This window comes from Epinephelus fuscoguttatus, linkage group LG3 (assembly GCF_011397635.1).
Source record: "Epinephelus fuscoguttatus linkage group LG3, E.fuscoguttatus.final_Chr_v1".
Taxonomy (NCBI): Eukaryota; Metazoa; Chordata; class Actinopteri; order Perciformes; family Serranidae; genus Epinephelus; species Epinephelus fuscoguttatus.
Window position 1 is genome coordinate 45,840,320 of NC_064754.1, and position 18,000 is coordinate 45,858,319.

Here is an 18,000-nt window from a genome sequence, read left to right on the forward strand (position 1 = left end):
TTCATTTCTTTACATACTGTAGCCTCCTCTTCAGCACAGATCTCTCCTCATTGCTGCTCCTATTCTGAACCTTTTCTTCTTTTTTCATAAACAACTAGGCAGTTACACTCTATAAACTGTAGTTGTGAAATGAGATCACATAAAACAGATCTCTATATACTTTGCAATTCATGGGGTTCTTTTGCAGGAATAAACATTTATCAATGAGCACCCAGTACTAACAGTAATACTATACTTCCAATACTTCACTGTCAGTATATCACCAGAAGAGTGCAGCAAAGCTCAGCTTTATGGCTATTGCTTAGACGGACTTGTGCTCAGCTGTAACACTTGCGCACCACCATTAGATGTCAGCCTCATGCCTTACTATTACAGTCCATTCATTTTAATTACGGAAACATCTGTGTGTGTTTTGGACAGTGCATTAAGCAGACCGAGAGAGATAAGAGATGGGAGATATCACAGGGTGGAGAAGTGAGTGGGGAAATATTGAATGTGAAAACTTGATTTCAAGGAGCACTGAAATCAGTGCTCTGGCAGACATGATTCTCCGCCTGACCATGCAGTTTGACCCTTCCATGGGGGAATTAATAAAAAATTCCACTGAGAGTCTAATAAGTAGAGAGGGCAGACAGTGATGAGATGACTTGCAACAAAGGATTTGAGTCCACAGTGTCTAGGTTACATAATAGCATGTGCCTTAGCCCACTGATCCAGCTGGACACCCACTAGATTAGCAAATGGAAGCCCCAGTCGTGACATGTTTTTTTTTTTTTTACTGCATTGTTTCCCATCATATGTTTTACAGACCTGCACGGAATGATTCAAGTTCATTTCATCATACTTCAATTTATTGACATTTTGCAGGGCATGTCCTTAAGTGAGGAAAAAAGGGCATCCTTTCCACTTTTTTCTGCGTGTTATGTCTGTCTAGCTAACATTTGGGGTGTCTAAATATCTATACTAGATACACCCAGCAGCTGTTACACATTCACATTTATCATTTATTTATATCAGGCAACAACAAAGAAAACAATGCCACACTGTGCACACTTAAGTGCTCTAAAATAACCATCACAATTAAGAAGTCTTTACACACAATTGAAAAATGTTTTCTGAACAAATAATATAATAAACCACTCAATCTACCCTCCAAACTACAAAGTAGGCCTGTGTTTAGTTGTAGCAATCAAGCTAAGTGTCCTCTCCTCTTTCTCAATTTGTTCTCTTCCCCTCCTCATTCTCTTCTCCTCCTTTCTTTTTAAATAGTCATGCTCTGATTCTTATCTTCTGAATAAGCTTTAAATATTCCTAAAGAATCCCAGAGAAAAGACTCATGCGGCTCTGCACTCCTCCTCTGCACTTTTTACACACATAGTCCCTAACTGCATGTTATATTTGTTTGAAGTAATTATCAGAAATGCAACAAGGGAGACATAAACATTATTTCAAATTGAGTTGTGGTTTAAAAAGACACGTGGAGGTGGGAGAGCAATTCAGTGTCTGTCTCTGCTCGCACCAGGCAGTTGGTGAACCCGAATCTGCCAGAGAGTTGGAGAGAGACAGTGTGATTTTACACCAGACTAGCTAACTTGTTGTAAAGCTTAATGGTGGGTTATTGCCTAAATTAGTCTGGCTGTATTTAGATGTTTTAATAGTGGTTTGATTTTACAACAGTTACAAATAATGCAGAGGCTTAGGCTGTCCATGACGACAGGTCAGGGAGAGGTGTTGCAGCTCTGCAGGGTGCTGCCACAAGGGAAGCTGGAGAGGGAGGGGCAGGGGCTCGACTCAATTGTAGTTGATGGGCATACAACACACTTTTAATTGAGAATTGATGCCATGGGCCAAATTTAAAAACTACAATATAAAATTATTATCTGCCTCAGTCAACAGCTTAGTGTGAACACAAAGCTTTCGGTCATAAAACCCAAAACAGAGCAGCTGGGTGAGAATTTGTGCTCTATCCCTCGACAACAGCAAGCACACCAGATGCATGAAAGACAAGGATAGGCCAAGAGAAAATCCAGTGCCGGGGCAGTGAACAACATGATGGACACTTTCCAAAAGTCAGGATTTTTGCATGCCATGCCTTGCTAACAGCTTTGCTGTCGGTCAGGTCAAACATTTTGGCTGAGATGTGCTGCGTCCATGTGTATTTGGATGCTTACATTTGCATGTTGACACACAAACACAAATTTATCACAAATGCCTTAAATCAGTTCATATGAGGCAACAGGGTGACCTACAAATTAAAGTATGCAGACCAACCAACAAACTAAATGAATGAGGGCAGCTCTGCAGACATCATATTGTGATGATACATCAGTTACAGCCTGCAAACATAGTATCACTGTTACAATTTGCATCTCCTGCAAGGTTGGTACCATAATCCCAGTGCTGTAAAGATGGGTAATACCACTCTACAAATCTTTAACAGAAATATAAAGTGCTCATCCCTTCACTCCATCTTCATAGGAACACTCTGCACCATCTATACACGTCTAACAATGCTGTCTGACCTTAAAGGTGTGCTGATCTCTCTAGCAAATGCATGCATACAGTTTATCTGCCAAGACATGTGAGAGATCAGTTGCAGGGAGGGTGATCAAACTGAAATGAACTGATTCCAATCTTCAGCTCAAGCTGAGGTTGGGTTGGGTTGTCACATTGACATGGCCTATGACACACAGATAAGGGCTGAAACCACCTGCTAGATCCACACGTTTAGCAGAAACAACATGACTCTGATATCAACAGCTCACATAAAGAAACATAATTCTAATTGTCAGCATCTACTGTCTTCCACTGTCTGCCGGGTCATGGGGGCAGCAGGCTGAGCAAAGTACCCCAAACATCTGTCACAGTCTCAGTATACACGGGTTTGGACCCAAACACAGAAGCAATGAAAGAGACAGTAGGAATCCTGATCCTGATCAGACGCCTGAACCACCTCCACTGGCCCCTTCTGATGAGAAGGAGCAGAGGCGCTATTCTAAGCTCCCTCCAGATGTCTGAGCTCCTCACCCTATCCCTGAGGCTAAGTCCAGCCACCTCACACAGAGATCTCATTTCAACCACTTGAATCAATGATCTCATTCTTTTTGGTCACTACCCAAAGCTCATGGCCATAGGTGAGGGCTGGAGTAGAATGACTAGTAAATCCAGGAGCCTTAAGGAGATGGCAGCAGAGTGAGGCAGTAAGCAAGGCACTGCCATGAGGCCAGTGTTCTGCAGCAACAGTTAAATCTGCTCCCTGAAATGAGGGACCCTTTCATTAATTTGTTACTTTCAATACTATTTTTAAAAAGGTCTGTTTCAATGTCCTTTAAAGGACTGTTTTAACCTTTTCCTTTTTAGAACATTTTAACTTAACCTAAATTCTAATCTTGATTTTTAAGTTGTTTGCCTTCTTAGTTGTCCTGTTTGCTCTCCACCTGATCCAAAGAATCCTTTTTATTTTCAAAAATCTTTAACCCTAATGGTGTGTTCCCACCAAACGCAATGAATGCGATTTAATCGCTCGTAACGCGAGTAACGCGCCGCCCGTAATGCCCGCGTTTCGACGCCTGATGCTGTGTTCCCACCAAACGCGAATTTGCAAATTCGCGCGTTAAGATTACATACAAAGTCAATGCAAAGACGCGATTAGACGCGAAATCGCGTCAGACGGCGCGATGGACGCGTCTAGCTCGACGCAATGAAAGCGGCTATCATCCAGACAGAGTTCCTGGAAGAGGTGGTGAAACTTGCTGAGCTGGATGCACTTCTGCAGGATAGTGTAAATCCCCGCTACTGGCGCAAATGACGCGATAACGCAAATGAACAAAATGTCAGGCGTCGAAACTCGGGCGTTACAGGCGGCGCGTTACGAGCGATTAAATCGCGTTCATCGCGTTTGGTGGGAACACACCATGACATTTTGTTCATTCGCGTTATTGCGTCATTTGCGCGAGTAGTGAGGAAGCCGGCTGTGCTAACTGGAGCTAAGCTAGTGCTAACGTTCATAGTACAACCATTCTGCAAACTAATTAAAGACACATATTTACAGAATTTACCAAGTAGACCAGTCTCCTCGGCAACTTTCACCCAAGCCTGCTCCTTTTTGTTGCAGTCTCTGTAGAGTAGACACGTAGTATCATATAGCTCCGGGTAGCCCCTGACGACCATGGCTGAGATAACCACCATCACTGCTTTGTACCTGCTCTGGAAGTCCCAAATGCGTTGGACGGCCAAACGCCGTCGTTTTTGAGTTTACACTATCCTGCAGAAGCGCATCCAGCTCGGCGAGTTTCACCACCTCTTCCAGGAACTCCGTCTGGATGATAGCCACTTTCAGCAGTACTTCAGGCTGACTGGGGCCCAGTTTGAGGACCTGTTGGCGAGGGTTGGCACCAGGATCTCCTGGCAAGACACCAACTACAGGCGCTCCATTTCAGCTGCGGAGTGCCTGTCCATCTGTCTCCGGTGAGTAGCAGTTTATTGCTGTGTCAACAACTGGACGTCGGGAGAATCTCAACGCTGATTGGCTTTCGCAGCACAGCGTCACACGAATTTGCCTCAAAAGTTCAATATTTTCAACTGGAGCGATGAGGCGTTGGACGCGATTTTCGCGTCTATCGCGCTGCGCTAGACGCCTCTATCGCGTCCATCGCGTTGCGCTAGACGCGTCCATCGCGCCGCCCGGCACGATTTCGCGTCTAATCGCGTCTTTGCATTGACTTTGTATGTAATCTTGACGCGCGAATTTGTGAATTCGCGTTTGGTGGGAACACAGCATAACAACCCCTCTTATACTTGTACTTAAATGTTTCCATTTTATGCTATACTTTATACCTCTACTCCACTACATCTCAAAGAAAAATACTGTACTTTTTACTCAACTCCATTTATCCACTGTGAGGGTCCAAGGACAGAGGGATGTCATAGGTTGTAAAGGCCTCTGAGGCAAACTGTCAAAACATCGAGGAAGACCTGACCTGGGACTGCCACATCACCGCAGCAAGAAGACCCAACAGCGCCTCTACGGCGTCCGATGCCTGAAAAAATTCATCATGAGGCCCCAGATCATCAGGGACCTCTACAGAGGCACAATTGAGAGCCCCCTGACGCGCAGCTTCACCTCCTGGTACGGCAACTGTACCATTAATAATTGGTCAGCACTGAGGAGGATGGTTCGCACGGCCGAAAAGATCACCGGATGTGAGCTGCCCAGTCTGGAGGAACTGTACACCCAGCGCTGCCTCAGCAAAGCCCTGAGAATTGTCAAGGACCCCACCCACCCCCACAACAGTCACTTCACCCCCCTGCAGTCCCAAGGGTGAAAGGATACAAAGCATGAACAAGCAGACTGAGAAACAGTTTTATCCCCCAGGCCATCAGACTTTTAAATGGCAGGAAAGGGTATCTGTGTAATAACATGACACTATGCGCTTTATTACAGTGCAATAGCACAGCATTATGCACTTGTCACAATTAACCAGGGCTACAGAATAATCTTCTAGGGCTAAAGCCCTGAATGTCCAGGCCAGGTGATGCCCATGCACAGACAGACAAAGTTAGTGCCTAGCTGGTGAACAACGTGGAGCATTTTGAAGCTAATCTTGTCTGAGTTTCTGTACACCACAGCAGAACTGAAACGAGACAAATTATGGATTTACATTTGTCCTGTGGCCATAAACTTAACTCCAAATAAGTCCTACTGGATGTGTAATTAAGTAATTGTTTGCTAATATGTCAATGTTGTGTAATATTCTGCTTATAAAACCACATAAATATTACGCCATATACTATATATTACTCCCTGAAACCTGATCAGACCAGAACTTAGATGAAAAGCCCTTACAGAACAGTTCATATAAGAAGAAGTGCTGGTACAGTCAGTAGAGGATTTGAGTTTAACCTGACATCATTTTACAGACTGCAACCACATATGGCTGTCTGGATTGTCCCACATTCCCTGCTCTGATTCTTGTCTGCTTACCCATTCCCAAAAGGAGGATAATGCCTTTTGCACCTGTCCAGAATTTCGTGTGACCTAAAAGTTGCAGTTTCTCTGAGGTCCTGTAGGTCCTATGGATTAGAGATTTTCTACTAAAATAGGGTGAAGGGATAGAAAGTCACAGAAATGTTGGCACAGCATGTTCTTTATCTCCATCTATGAGTATAGGACACAACTGTTGCTGCTAAGAGTTGTGCCGTGGCAATAGTCTGTCAACTAACCCACTTTGACATCTGCCTGCTAAAGCTGCTCTTGTTTTTTGTTCTCGTAGCTTTGTATGCATTGTCTACAAATGCTGACACAAACAGAGTAAAGTCTGTAACTCGTATGTTTTCTAACAAAGATTGAAATGGAAAGAGTTTAAAGGGATAGTTAAGGGTTTTTCAAGTGGGGCTGCAAGAGATATTTTTCCATAAGGAGTGTATAACATGTAGTAGATGGTGGTGTAGTAGATGGTTTATCTAGATGGCATTTCTCCGGCCTCTAAAACCACTGTAAGGCTGTAAGGAACCTCTGAATAATATTTGATCAAGGTTTTTCCGTTAACTCTCATATAAAACAAACTTCAAGTACTGTATTCTTTCACCTGTGTAATATTGCAAAAAATTAGCCTGTCTCAAAAAGATGCAGAGTAATTAGTCCAGGCATTTGTTACTTATAGGCTGTATTAGTGCAACTCCTTATTATCAAGTTGCTCCTACAAGTCTCTAAAGACCAACAGATCCAGAATGCTGTGACATGTGTACTGATGTGACCTAAGAAAAGAGATCATATTTCTCCTGTAATAGCTTCTCTGGACTGGCTCCCTGTAAAATCCTTCTCCTTACTTACAAACTTCTAAGTGGTCAGGCTCCATCATATCTTAGAGAGCTCATTGTACCATATTATTCCACCAGATCACTGTGCTCCAAGAATGCAGGGTTACTGCTGGTTCCTAAAGTCTCCAAAAGTAGAATGGGAGCCAGAGTCTTTAGGCCTAGTCTGCTAGGGACTTCCTATAATACACTGAGCCCCTTTTCTCCTTTTTCTTCTCTCTTCATTTGTTAACATTCATGACGTATTACTGCATGTTACTAACTCAGCTTCTTCTGTGAAGCCTTTGTGCTCCTTTGTCTCGCAGTTTCCCTTGAATCGCAGCTATGCCTGGATTGTGAGTCATGGTTGCACTGCTGCCATGGTCCTGCCTGATGCCTACTACTGCTGCTGTTATTATTTGTCATACTTCTAGTATTATTATACACATATGATTGTTATTGTTGAATACATTTACCATCATACATTTACGTAAACCAGAGAATGCTAAACAACGTCAAGGAATGGTGCTGGAAATGGAGACTAGTGGTAAATCAGGACAATAGGCCTCCACAAATAGTACATTTAGGGAGGTCATTGGAGAGAGGCTCAGCTGTTTTTATATTTGGTTCAATTGTGCTGTCATACTACTGACCAGTAAAATATCTTGGCTTGAAGAATAAGTACATGACATTTAAAGAAGCTGTCAATGTTCTAGCTCAGTCAGCGTGTCGAGCACTGGGATCTGTATTGAACAAAGTTACAAAATGTTGCAATCTTGGATTGCATAGTAATATACAACTCTATAATATTTGTGTTTGTCCTGTGTTTGACTATGCTTCTGGTGTTTTGGGTTTCCGAGAACATACAAGTTGTAACACTGTGCATTATAGAGTGATTGAATCCTCTGTGAGAGTCCATGGTTTTACTTCAGTTTTGGCCAATAGAGAAGATATAGGATGTGAACCTGCAAACATCAGATGTAAATGTCAAATGCTTCAGCTTTGGAATACACTTGTGAAGATGTCTGACCACAGACTCACTAAAAATAGATTTATTTGGGACATCTCCCATGGTCATCCCTAAGGTAATGAGTTGAAATCCTTATTTCACTAGAGCAACTTGTCATTTATTTTTCATGACAGGTTACTCTGTGATATTCAAGAGATTAGGAGTAAAATGTTTCTTATATTTATAGAAAAGTGGTCTGTTGATATTTGGTATAAACCAAGATTATGAGCTTACTGTCTCATAAAGAATAGTTACAGTGTGGAACCTTATGTAAAGTATAATTTAAACAAAAGATCCCTATGTGTACAGATGTGCTCAGGTACATTGCCATTAGCCTTAGAGGCTGGGAGGTTAAATGCCACCCCAGAGGAAGACAGACTTTGTTTGTTGTGTGACAAGGGAGAAAGACGTTCATTTTATGTTTTACTGTCCTGTATATGAAGACATAAAGGATGTGCTTTTCAGTAAAATGACCTCTATTTATGTTGGTTTCTTTTAAGTTGGATGACTATGAAAAATTTGACTTATGTTTTAAAAGGGGAACTTTTTTGTGGCACAATTTGTTTGCTAGGCCTGGAACAGAAGGCAGAGTCTTTTGTCTGGAGACTGAGTAGTAAAATAACATGTTCTTTGGATTGATCACTGCAGCATTGTTGTAATGGTGACACCCATGAGGGTTGAGGACATGTTTGTAATACAAATCAATCAAAATCAATCATATCTATAACATATATACTGTCCTACTGCTAGCATTATTATTCATATTTCTATAATTTTGTCATAGTAGTTTAGTAGTTATTTTGTTATTGTCGTTGCTGTGCATCTCTCTCTGTCTCTCTCTCTCTCTCTGGATGTGGTATGCTGTAGAGCCCTCTGAGGCAAAATGTGATTTGTGATGTTCAGCTTTAAAAATGAATTGAATTGAATTTGTTGTTTAATGCCTGTCTTCAACTGTAATGTCTTTTTCTGTATTGTATCGTATTTGACAGTTGCCACAAACACAAAGAGTTCCCTAGTGTGACGGCCCTACTAATGTGTCTGTTTCTTCACAGCTATCTTTTTCCTTGTGGCTGGAGAGGCGGGCCGTCAGATCTTCCTGGTCACATCTGAAGAAGGGGTCTCACCTTATAAAAAGACCTGGTTTGTCATCCTGCCCTCTCTCTCTTTCCCTTGACTGAGCAGCTGACAGCCACATGGCCAACATGGTGTAGTTTGGTTTTCCTTTGTTCCATTTGTTCTGTTTTACATACACACATACACACACACATCCACACACTGCAGTCACTCACAAGACTTCGACATGCATTATTTCTTCTTTTGGAGTATGTTTAGTTAAATAAACTACCTCTGTACCTTGAAATGGTTGTGTAGACTCTCTTTTCTTGCAAACTGTGAGCCAGGTTTGTAACACCTAGGGATAAACTAATTGACTGACTGACTGACTAAGTCTTAAGTTAAAGTTTTTTGTCATTGTTAAAAATACAGTAAATTTGACAGACCATTTCAACAGGAACTGAGAATGAGGCCACATTCAGACTCATGAAACAGCTTTACTTTTCAACAGTGATTCGTAATAGCACACACTACAGGACATGGACATGCATGGACAAACAATGCATTTCGTCATTTCATTTTAACAACATGTTGGTGCATACAGTGATGCACTCTTTTTTTGCTCGTCAGGCAGGTGTATAGCTTCATGTCTTGCGTGTTCACTGTTGGTAGTGTCAGTCATATCACCTACACTTATCTATATCACCCAGCTATTAATGACTTACTCCCTTAAAAGGTCCAGCGTGTCCAGTGGGCAGAAATTGAATATAATATAAGTATGTTTTCTTTAGTGTATAATCCCATGCAAATGCGAATTGCTGTCTCTTCATTTCCTTAGAATGAGCCATTTACATCTACTTAGGAATCACTGGGTCCATTTGTTATGGAAAAGAAGAGCACTCTGTGGATAGTTCGGCTGCAGATAAAAACCGACTGAACATCTGGATCTTAAGTTATCAGAGAGCAAGATGCAGTCACATGATTGTCTTGCTTGAGCATACATCTGCGTGAATAGTCTGTTGGTAATGGCATACTTAATCTTGCATTTGGTAGGTGGTGTGCAGTGCATACAGATTGAGAATGGAGTAGGCCGTATCTTAGTATGCAATTCCAAACACCGCCAGGAACAGTGGGAAATATTACCTACTGGACGTAACTCCAGTGCTATGAGAATGAGTGGTCTTTGTGTAGAGCACCCAACCAGTGCTGTCTGTACAGAATGTAAAACTTAAATCTTAGTTTTTATCTAAGAAAAGCAATGCATGTAGTGGCATTTAGTGCTCACGAAAACCCACAGAGCCATGCGAGCATTTTGTTAATAATATTCTGGCTTAATGCAGAAGCCACCCCCATGTCTTGTTATTTTTAGAAGACTTACAGCGTTATGGCCCATCATTCTTAAACTAGTCCATCTTAATATTAGGTAAAGATTAAAAAAGTGAATAAAAAGTGTTAAGATGTTTTCATCAGAGTGTGGGGTGTTTATATACAGTAGTCCTGATTGCAGGTTTTTAAAATTTCATATTATGAAAAACAGATGTATATACTTTATTATAAACTGCTTAGTAAGACAATAAAGGCATTTGCTGCCATCCTACAGCCACTAACAATAGTGGAGCTGTTGTTGGTTATAATATCAGGGAAGCATTTTAGTCCTATTTAATGTAATTATCTATCATGCTGTACAATAATTAGAGGTCTTCATGGGCCTACTCCGACCCTAGGACTATTTATCATTATGTTTAACAATCTGATGCCCCCCACAGGCCTTTGTAAGGTTTTATTTTATGATTATATGTTAGCAACTGCTGTATTTGCTGTGTTTAAGTTTACTCATATGACATATCATTCAAAATCTATGTTCCTTGCAGTTCAGTTGATGCAAACCAATCCAAGATACAACCACCAAAGCAGTCTCAGTAAATGCTTCTGTCAGACAAACAAATAAATTGTTATGACTCGCCTATGAAGCATTATTTCACTCCACAGATCAATACTATGCCAACAAAAATGGTCCTCATACACTCCCAAAGTACAAGACGACCTAAATCCAGCAAAATATTTAGTCCAAATACACTATTACCTCTGAAGATATCCACAAACTGCTGATGCATCATTACAAATGTTAATATTTCTCCACATATTATCCATCATTTCTTTAGTTTGCATGTAAATATGCCAAGTCCTCGATGTCAAAAGTATAGCTAAACTCTGAACTTTTGATTGACACCTCATCTGAACCAATAGGAGCTTCCATACTGACAGTCTAGGCAGCAAGGGCCTGTGTTGAAGGAAGTATCCGTCCCTCTGAATGGCTCTGAGGCCAAAGGAAGTATACTTACTTTGGCACAGATTTCTAAAACTGTGTGTACACCTGCCAGTATGCAATTTCCTTTTATAAATCTTGGAATTGTCCACATGTGGACCAGCCTCATATCCTGTCCTCTACATGTCCACATTCAGTCATAAATGGTCAATGCAAAGCACCTCATTAATGCTGATGCATAGACATGAGCTTGCTGTTCAGTGGTTCTTCACGGTAAATCATGGCAATGACCAAGAGGAAAACCAAGAAGACAAACATTCCTGATGCAGAAATCAAGGTGCTTCTGGGTGAGGTTGAGGTTAGAATGCACATAGCCTGTTGTGTGGTGGGCAGTGGGGTCACAACCGAAAAGAATTGCACCCTGACGTCTTTGTTAATTTACACAATCCATATGTGCAGGACATTTTACACACAAAAACTATCTGAAAACTAAAATGGTACTTGGTGATATCTGCACAATATTAGAGGAGATTACTGAAAACTGTTGATGCAGTGTACTGCAATTTTTCAATGCCGTTTGATGTTATCTTGGATTTCTACAACCGACAACATTAATTTCATCAGTTAGCCTGGTTTACATGGTTGAGGTTAAAATGACTCAGTATATTCATGTTTATTATCGGGTAAAGGAAAGCCAGACTTTTCTGAATCCTGTCACCTGCCACAGCCTGACATTATTCAGCTATGCACGGTGTTCTCCACAGCCGACCATGTGTATCAGCAGCATACAGTCTGGCCCTGACCCTCTCCTCTGTGCTTCAGTGGTGGGGAATGTGATAATGAGACAGCGCTAATGAAATACTGAGGGGTATCAGATTTGTGACATGCCCTGTACAATCAAAAGGTGTTTATTGAAAATCTCTGGCTCACTGGCTCAAACACAAAAACCACTTCTGCATTTGAATGTTTATGAAGTGACTCTATGAGAAGCGTGTGATATGAGGTGAATTTAAAAATGTGTGAGATCGTTATATGTATGATGACTCCTCTCACACCCAATTTCCACAATCTGGCTTCAACTCAGCACCTCACCATCTGTGTCGCCAATATCCCCTGTCTCCAAAATGTGCGTACACATGAGTCAGAGATTTCCGACATTTATGCACGTTTTTTTTTTTTTTTTTTTTTTTTTATAAATCCCAATTTATGCTTAGAAACGCATACATTTCAAGCCCCTTTTTGGACATATGCAATGGTTATAAATGAGGAACAGAACAGTTTTCAAAGCATATGCACAGGCCAGAAGACTGATACACTGAACACACTGCAAACACAGTACATAAACAATCCTCCCATTATAATCATCCATTTTTGATTTGCATCCAAACTTGTGTTTTTGGGGAAAAAAAGAAAACTTGTGGACTTTTATATCAGACATTTATGTCCCGTACACTATGGCTGTCCCATCTGTTTCACACTTGATTTGCATTTTCAATGCACTAAAATGTTCCAACAGATTCTGTGTACAATATGCGTACAATCTCCTAGAAATCTGCAGGACCACTGTAACTCTCAGCTCTTTAAAATCAAGACTTTTATTAAATCAAATAATAATTCATTTTTGACACTGCACAGTAACTGTATTCTTGTATTTTATACCTGTCTAGCATATACTGTTCAGACAGGTTTAAATGATGTGACATTGAAAGCATGTAAGCATGATAGATTGCTGGCGGAATTCAGAAGGATGCAAATGGCAGTGCCAGTGATGTCATTGTTAACAACATTAATCCTCAGGCTTCTCAGACAGGCAAAGGTATCGTTATTAAGATAAAGCAACGGTCCAAACATGTTTCAGGCTAAACGGCTCAGAATATAGTCCTGGCTCCGATTTAACAACAATGAAGAGCTGCTTGATTTGTAAAATGTACAGTGCTGACCAGCTGATGTTAGAAAATGCCAACAGTAAGTCACTCCTTAGATGGAGCTCCCTCCATTTCTTGAACGCCTGACTGAGGTTTACTCTTGTTTTTCCTCTTCTTTTATCACTCTCCTTTTTGCTCTTCTTTGCCTCCTCAGACAGAGGAGCTCCTTTTTTTTCACTAGGCCGTTTTTCACTTGTCTCCAAACTTTGTCCGTCTGACGTTGTGCTCGTGACTCAATTATCTCATGCCCAACTCTTCATAAGGACCAGCTCCAGTCCCTGATTGGCTGACCGACCAGTTTCACAATACATGACACGTTTCCTGCCGTAAAGCAGATTTTTTCTGTGAAATTTTGCCCCCGATGGCAGGAGCTTATTACAAAGATTGCAAAGCCAATAAGTAACCTATGTAAGCGCTGATTTTACTGTGGCCACTACCCTGTGCAACCCACATTATTTTCATGATGATATATTTAGGAAAAGATGCTATCTGTTGCCTCTTTAATAGAGATAATTTCAAACACAAGTACACAAATTGGCTTCATTATAACTCGCAAGATTCATTAGCAAAACAATACTCCTCTGCTAGACACGTTTTCTCCACAAATACAACATACTGACTTTATTAGCCAAAGCCTACGCTACTTACATCATAGCAGAGATTTTCTCTAGTCATATGAAGCCAGGAACAGCAACAATTAACAAAGGTAATATTACAAGCACTGTAGTTGACTTCTTCGACTTAGTTTCACCCACAGGTCTGCAACGAGTTGTTTACTCCAAAACAGTGCTTTGTTGGCTGTGGCGATGTACGTACCTGCTGACATCAGCCTGAGTTGCTGCACCTGTGTGCTCAGCTCATAGGTGGAAGCTCAAACTCAAAGTAATGCGGTGATAGGCCTACTTTAATTCTGTTCAGCACAAGGTGCATGTTACTTTTGACTTGTCAACTGAGCCATCTGACAAGTGAGTGTACATGAAGAGACCAGCACGCGATTAATACAATTTAAAAAAAAAACAACAACAGGCCTTAAGCCAGTGTGTAGGCCTTAATCGCATTGCAATTAATGTGTTGACGCTGACAGCCCTAGGTAAAATACCATGAAACTTCAAGGAAAAGTCCCAATTAAATGCCTAGTCTCTTTAAGTAGCTTGGTGTGGCTACACATTTTGACAAATAAAGGCCTGTCTCAAGTAGACACCTGCTCATGTTGCAAAGCAGTTCATTTTCATAGAAATTCTTTGGATGTAACTAGGTTGTTGGCTACCCACTTGATCTAACGTTAGTTAGGTACTTCGACTGCATATACATACATTTGTCAATATGGGTATTCTACATATTGTTAGCTTGGTTACATTCTCTGCAATACAATTGTTCAGTTCATTTTACTGAAACTACAGTATAAGCACCAAATAAGACAGTAATTCATTCTCCATGTTAAACAAGCAAGATAAAAAACAAAGACGGTGACTCCCCACGTAACCTATGAAGCAGTTATATAGTCAGAATATGCGTCCATTCCTCCATTACACTGTAAGTTTTTCATATTCCTTCATATTCCATCAAAAGGGTTTTTCGTAAAAATATATCCAAGTTATGAATATTGTTTCACAGGATAAAGTGGTGTTGTGTTGGTATGCTGGGTGCCATAATCCTTGGGTGTCATAGAGCGAGTGTTGTAACGCTCACTGTTGTGCTGTCTCTTGGAGCTAGATCAAATAAATGGCATTATTTTTTCATAATTATATCATAATTGATATGTTGTTTGAAGACTAATTTTTATACAAGTAATACTGGTTTACTAAACAATTTGACAGTATTTCTTATCTTTGCAGTGCAGCAGTTTTGTGTGAAAGAAATTAAAAGCCTGTCGTCTGTCCCAAATATAAGCCTGTTGAGTTCAGTGATTTAAGCAATTAGCCCAGGCTATTAATTGAAGTTTTACGGTAGGTATGAATGTATATAACTCATGGAAGTTGTCATATGCCATTAACTACATACATAATGTAGGCCTATTCTATAAAAACTCAATGTTTTACTCAGGACACAAATGACAGTCTCCTGAGTACCCTCGCTCTTTATGTTATTACAGTGGATGGGTCTACATTGGAGTTAGTTGAAAGCCTAGGTACATCATACAGACATTAAAAGGATGGCCACTTACCAAGCTGTTGTATTTAACATGCTGGGAATGAGAACAGGCTAAAAGTGCTTATAGCTTTTTAAAACTAATTGTAGCAGTGAGTCACCCTTGCTCCTATTCAGACACCCAGGATGTTCAGTCATTTATGTATTGATGAGTTGTTTTGTCTAACTGAGTTTGTTTCATGCAAATTTATCAGATATTATTCAATAAGACATTTTCATTATAGTGAACATGTATCAGCAAAACACATTTTATCAACACCACAGACACACACAAGCCTTTTTTAGAAGGGTGCTTACATAAAGAGACGTGGGCCACATGTAATGCCCAGCTGGGTGTCCTACCTGTCCAAAGACTGAGTCCACGATGGGTCGCAGCTTTCTTCTGTCTCCCTCTTGAAGCCAGACATCATCTGGGTCTCCCACGGGAGAAGACAGACTCAAGGTCTTGGCTTTAGGCTTTGGTGGCCTCTTTATACTAGCTGAACTCCATCGCCTTAATGATTCAATTTTCTTCTTGATGGAACCCTGAAGAATGGTGGATGAACAAAGAGGACAAGAAATGGGAAAGTTTTCAGACAAGAAAGAGAGCTGAGTGAGGGTTGGTAATCCAGGCACCAGAGATGATGAATAAATAAATAAATCAGTGAATTGAAATATATTCAACTCACTGTACACTTTAAGATTGAATGCACCAAAATATTGTAAACAAAGTAAATAGTGTATCTGTGCCAGCCGGGCCTCAGCAGACAAACCCCGAGTCCCCAAAGTATATCACGGTGAGTTTGTAAGAGCACGATAGGCAGGATTTAGGATACTGCAAAGTCATATTTTGGCATGTACATTCATTCACTGACCTTCTTTATTAACTTCCCCTCTGGCACCTCCACGGACGATACGCTTTTCGCGTCAGTCATCTTTGCAGCCCAGCTTGCATTCACAGAGACGTCCTCTTTCTCTCTGTCTCTCCTCCTGTCACGCTCTTGTCCACTCCTCCTCTTTATCTGTCTCTACAGCATCCAACACTGGTTGATAATCTGAGGCATATCTCCCACTGTTGTTGCTCCTCCTTCTCTCATCCCTCTCTCTCCCTCTTTCATCCCTCTTCATGTATCCGCATCCATCACTTATGTCATCATCTGTCGGCTTCTATCCACCTCTCCCCTCGGTCTCTCTTCTTGTAAATATTGCTATCACACACAGATGCTGGTTCATTCAGGCACACACATTTAGGCTCAAAGAAAATGTTTAGCTTCTGTCCTTGTTCATTCATATCTTTATTAATATTTATTTCCTGCTCTTGACTAACTTTGGTGACCTTTAACTTTTTAATTGAAGTTGATTCATTTTAAATACAAAATTGTGCATTAGTTGCACACACATTTTGTCCTATTGAGCCTGACACTATTTTCTGTCCATGTATGTGACATCTCCAATAATCCCCTATTTATTTCCCCTCTCTGATCTCGTCCATTGCAATGCTGATGCAGGCTTGTCCTCAATCCTTTGCACTTTACCGTGCTTCCTATTGTATAGTACATTCACCATATGGGCTTGTGTTGTACATGTACAAACACACAAACAACCCAGCATGTCAGAGTCTTGTATGGAGCTAGAACAGTCTCAAAATGAATAAATGCACAAAAAAGTATTCACAAATGCATTTGGGGATTTATATGTATATGTATATATATATATATATATATATACATGCTGCTGCTGTTAGTTTGATCACTCCGCAATGTAGACAAAAGCCCCTCTCCTCTAAATGGCTGTGGAATCAGTCGATCTCAGATCAGCACCCGCCTTTTTCTCCATAGTCTGAATGCAACAAGATGAGTTGCAACTACTTGCAATGTACTGTTCTGCAACCTTATTTTGTGGCTGAATATAATTTGTAGCTTCTTAAAATATGAATCAGGATAGTAATAGCATTTTGTCAGTTCAACTTAGGACCCAAAAGCATACACAGGAAACTGAATAGTTAGAGGCAGTTAATTGTAGATTGAAGAAGTGGAGCAGAAGGCCTGAATGACTGAGGTGGGCAAAGAAAGGCGAAGCAGTGCAAGCAGATTAGCTGAAGGCAGAGCAATCTGGAGGCAGAAGATGAGAATAAGACTGGACATGGCCGTTTATGGTTAAGGCTGGCATGGTGAACCTGAGACACAGAACAAAGTGTGAAGTGATATCCAGAAAGCACAAACAGACAAAGTGTAAAACAAAACAAAAAAAAAAAAACAATCGAAGCTGGCCTTGATGTCTGTACCCCAGAGGAGACTAAATCTGGCAGAGTGTGGAGGTCTGAGCTGGCAGTGGATTGATTGTTGATGAGACTCAGGTGTGCAGGTTTAGCAACTGCTGGCATTAAGGAGAACTGTCAGGAGGAGGTAACCAGGGCCTTATTTCAGAAAGCAGGATTAGTGAAAACTCTGAGTATGTTCAGCCTGAGATGAGGGAAACTCACAAAGCCAGTTCAGCATAACCCTGAGTCAGTAATTATGGCGACATACTCTGTAAAGCAAACCTGCTGGCTCGCCGGTTTGCTTCATTTAAGGTTGAGGCTGATTGCCCCCTGAGCATGTAGCAGGAAGGAGAAACATTGTGTGTCCTTTTGTGAATAAAGTTGTTGTGTTGTGCATTGGGGATTTACTGCAACAGATATTGAGTGTAACGTCAAGCTGCTTTAATTCTGAAACACATTATTATTGATCAAGCTTCTGCACATCCGACAACACAAGATACAGAACTTCTGCACGAAATACTTCCTGATACCAACCTTTCAAAATAAGAGCATGATGCAATGTATC

At 40.9% G+C, this 18,000-nt stretch overlaps 1 protein-coding gene across 1 annotated transcript in view; it reads right to left on the minus strand.

Annotated features, from left to right (window-relative positions):
* cabp2a (calcium binding protein 2a) overlaps positions 1-16,585 on the minus strand; it is a 63,451-nt gene extending 46,866 nt beyond the window's left edge. The window contains exons 1-2 of the mRNA XM_049572904.1: positions 16,051-16,585; positions 15,539-15,721 (exon numbers count right to left, since the gene is read on the minus strand). Of these exons, the coding sequence (XP_049428861.1) occupies positions 15,539-15,721; positions 16,051-16,110 (243 nt within the window). The 5' untranslated portion in view covers positions 16,111-16,585. The remainder of the gene's footprint in view (positions 1-15,538; positions 15,722-16,050) is intronic.
* Positions 16,586-18,000: the final 1,415 nt, after the last annotated feature.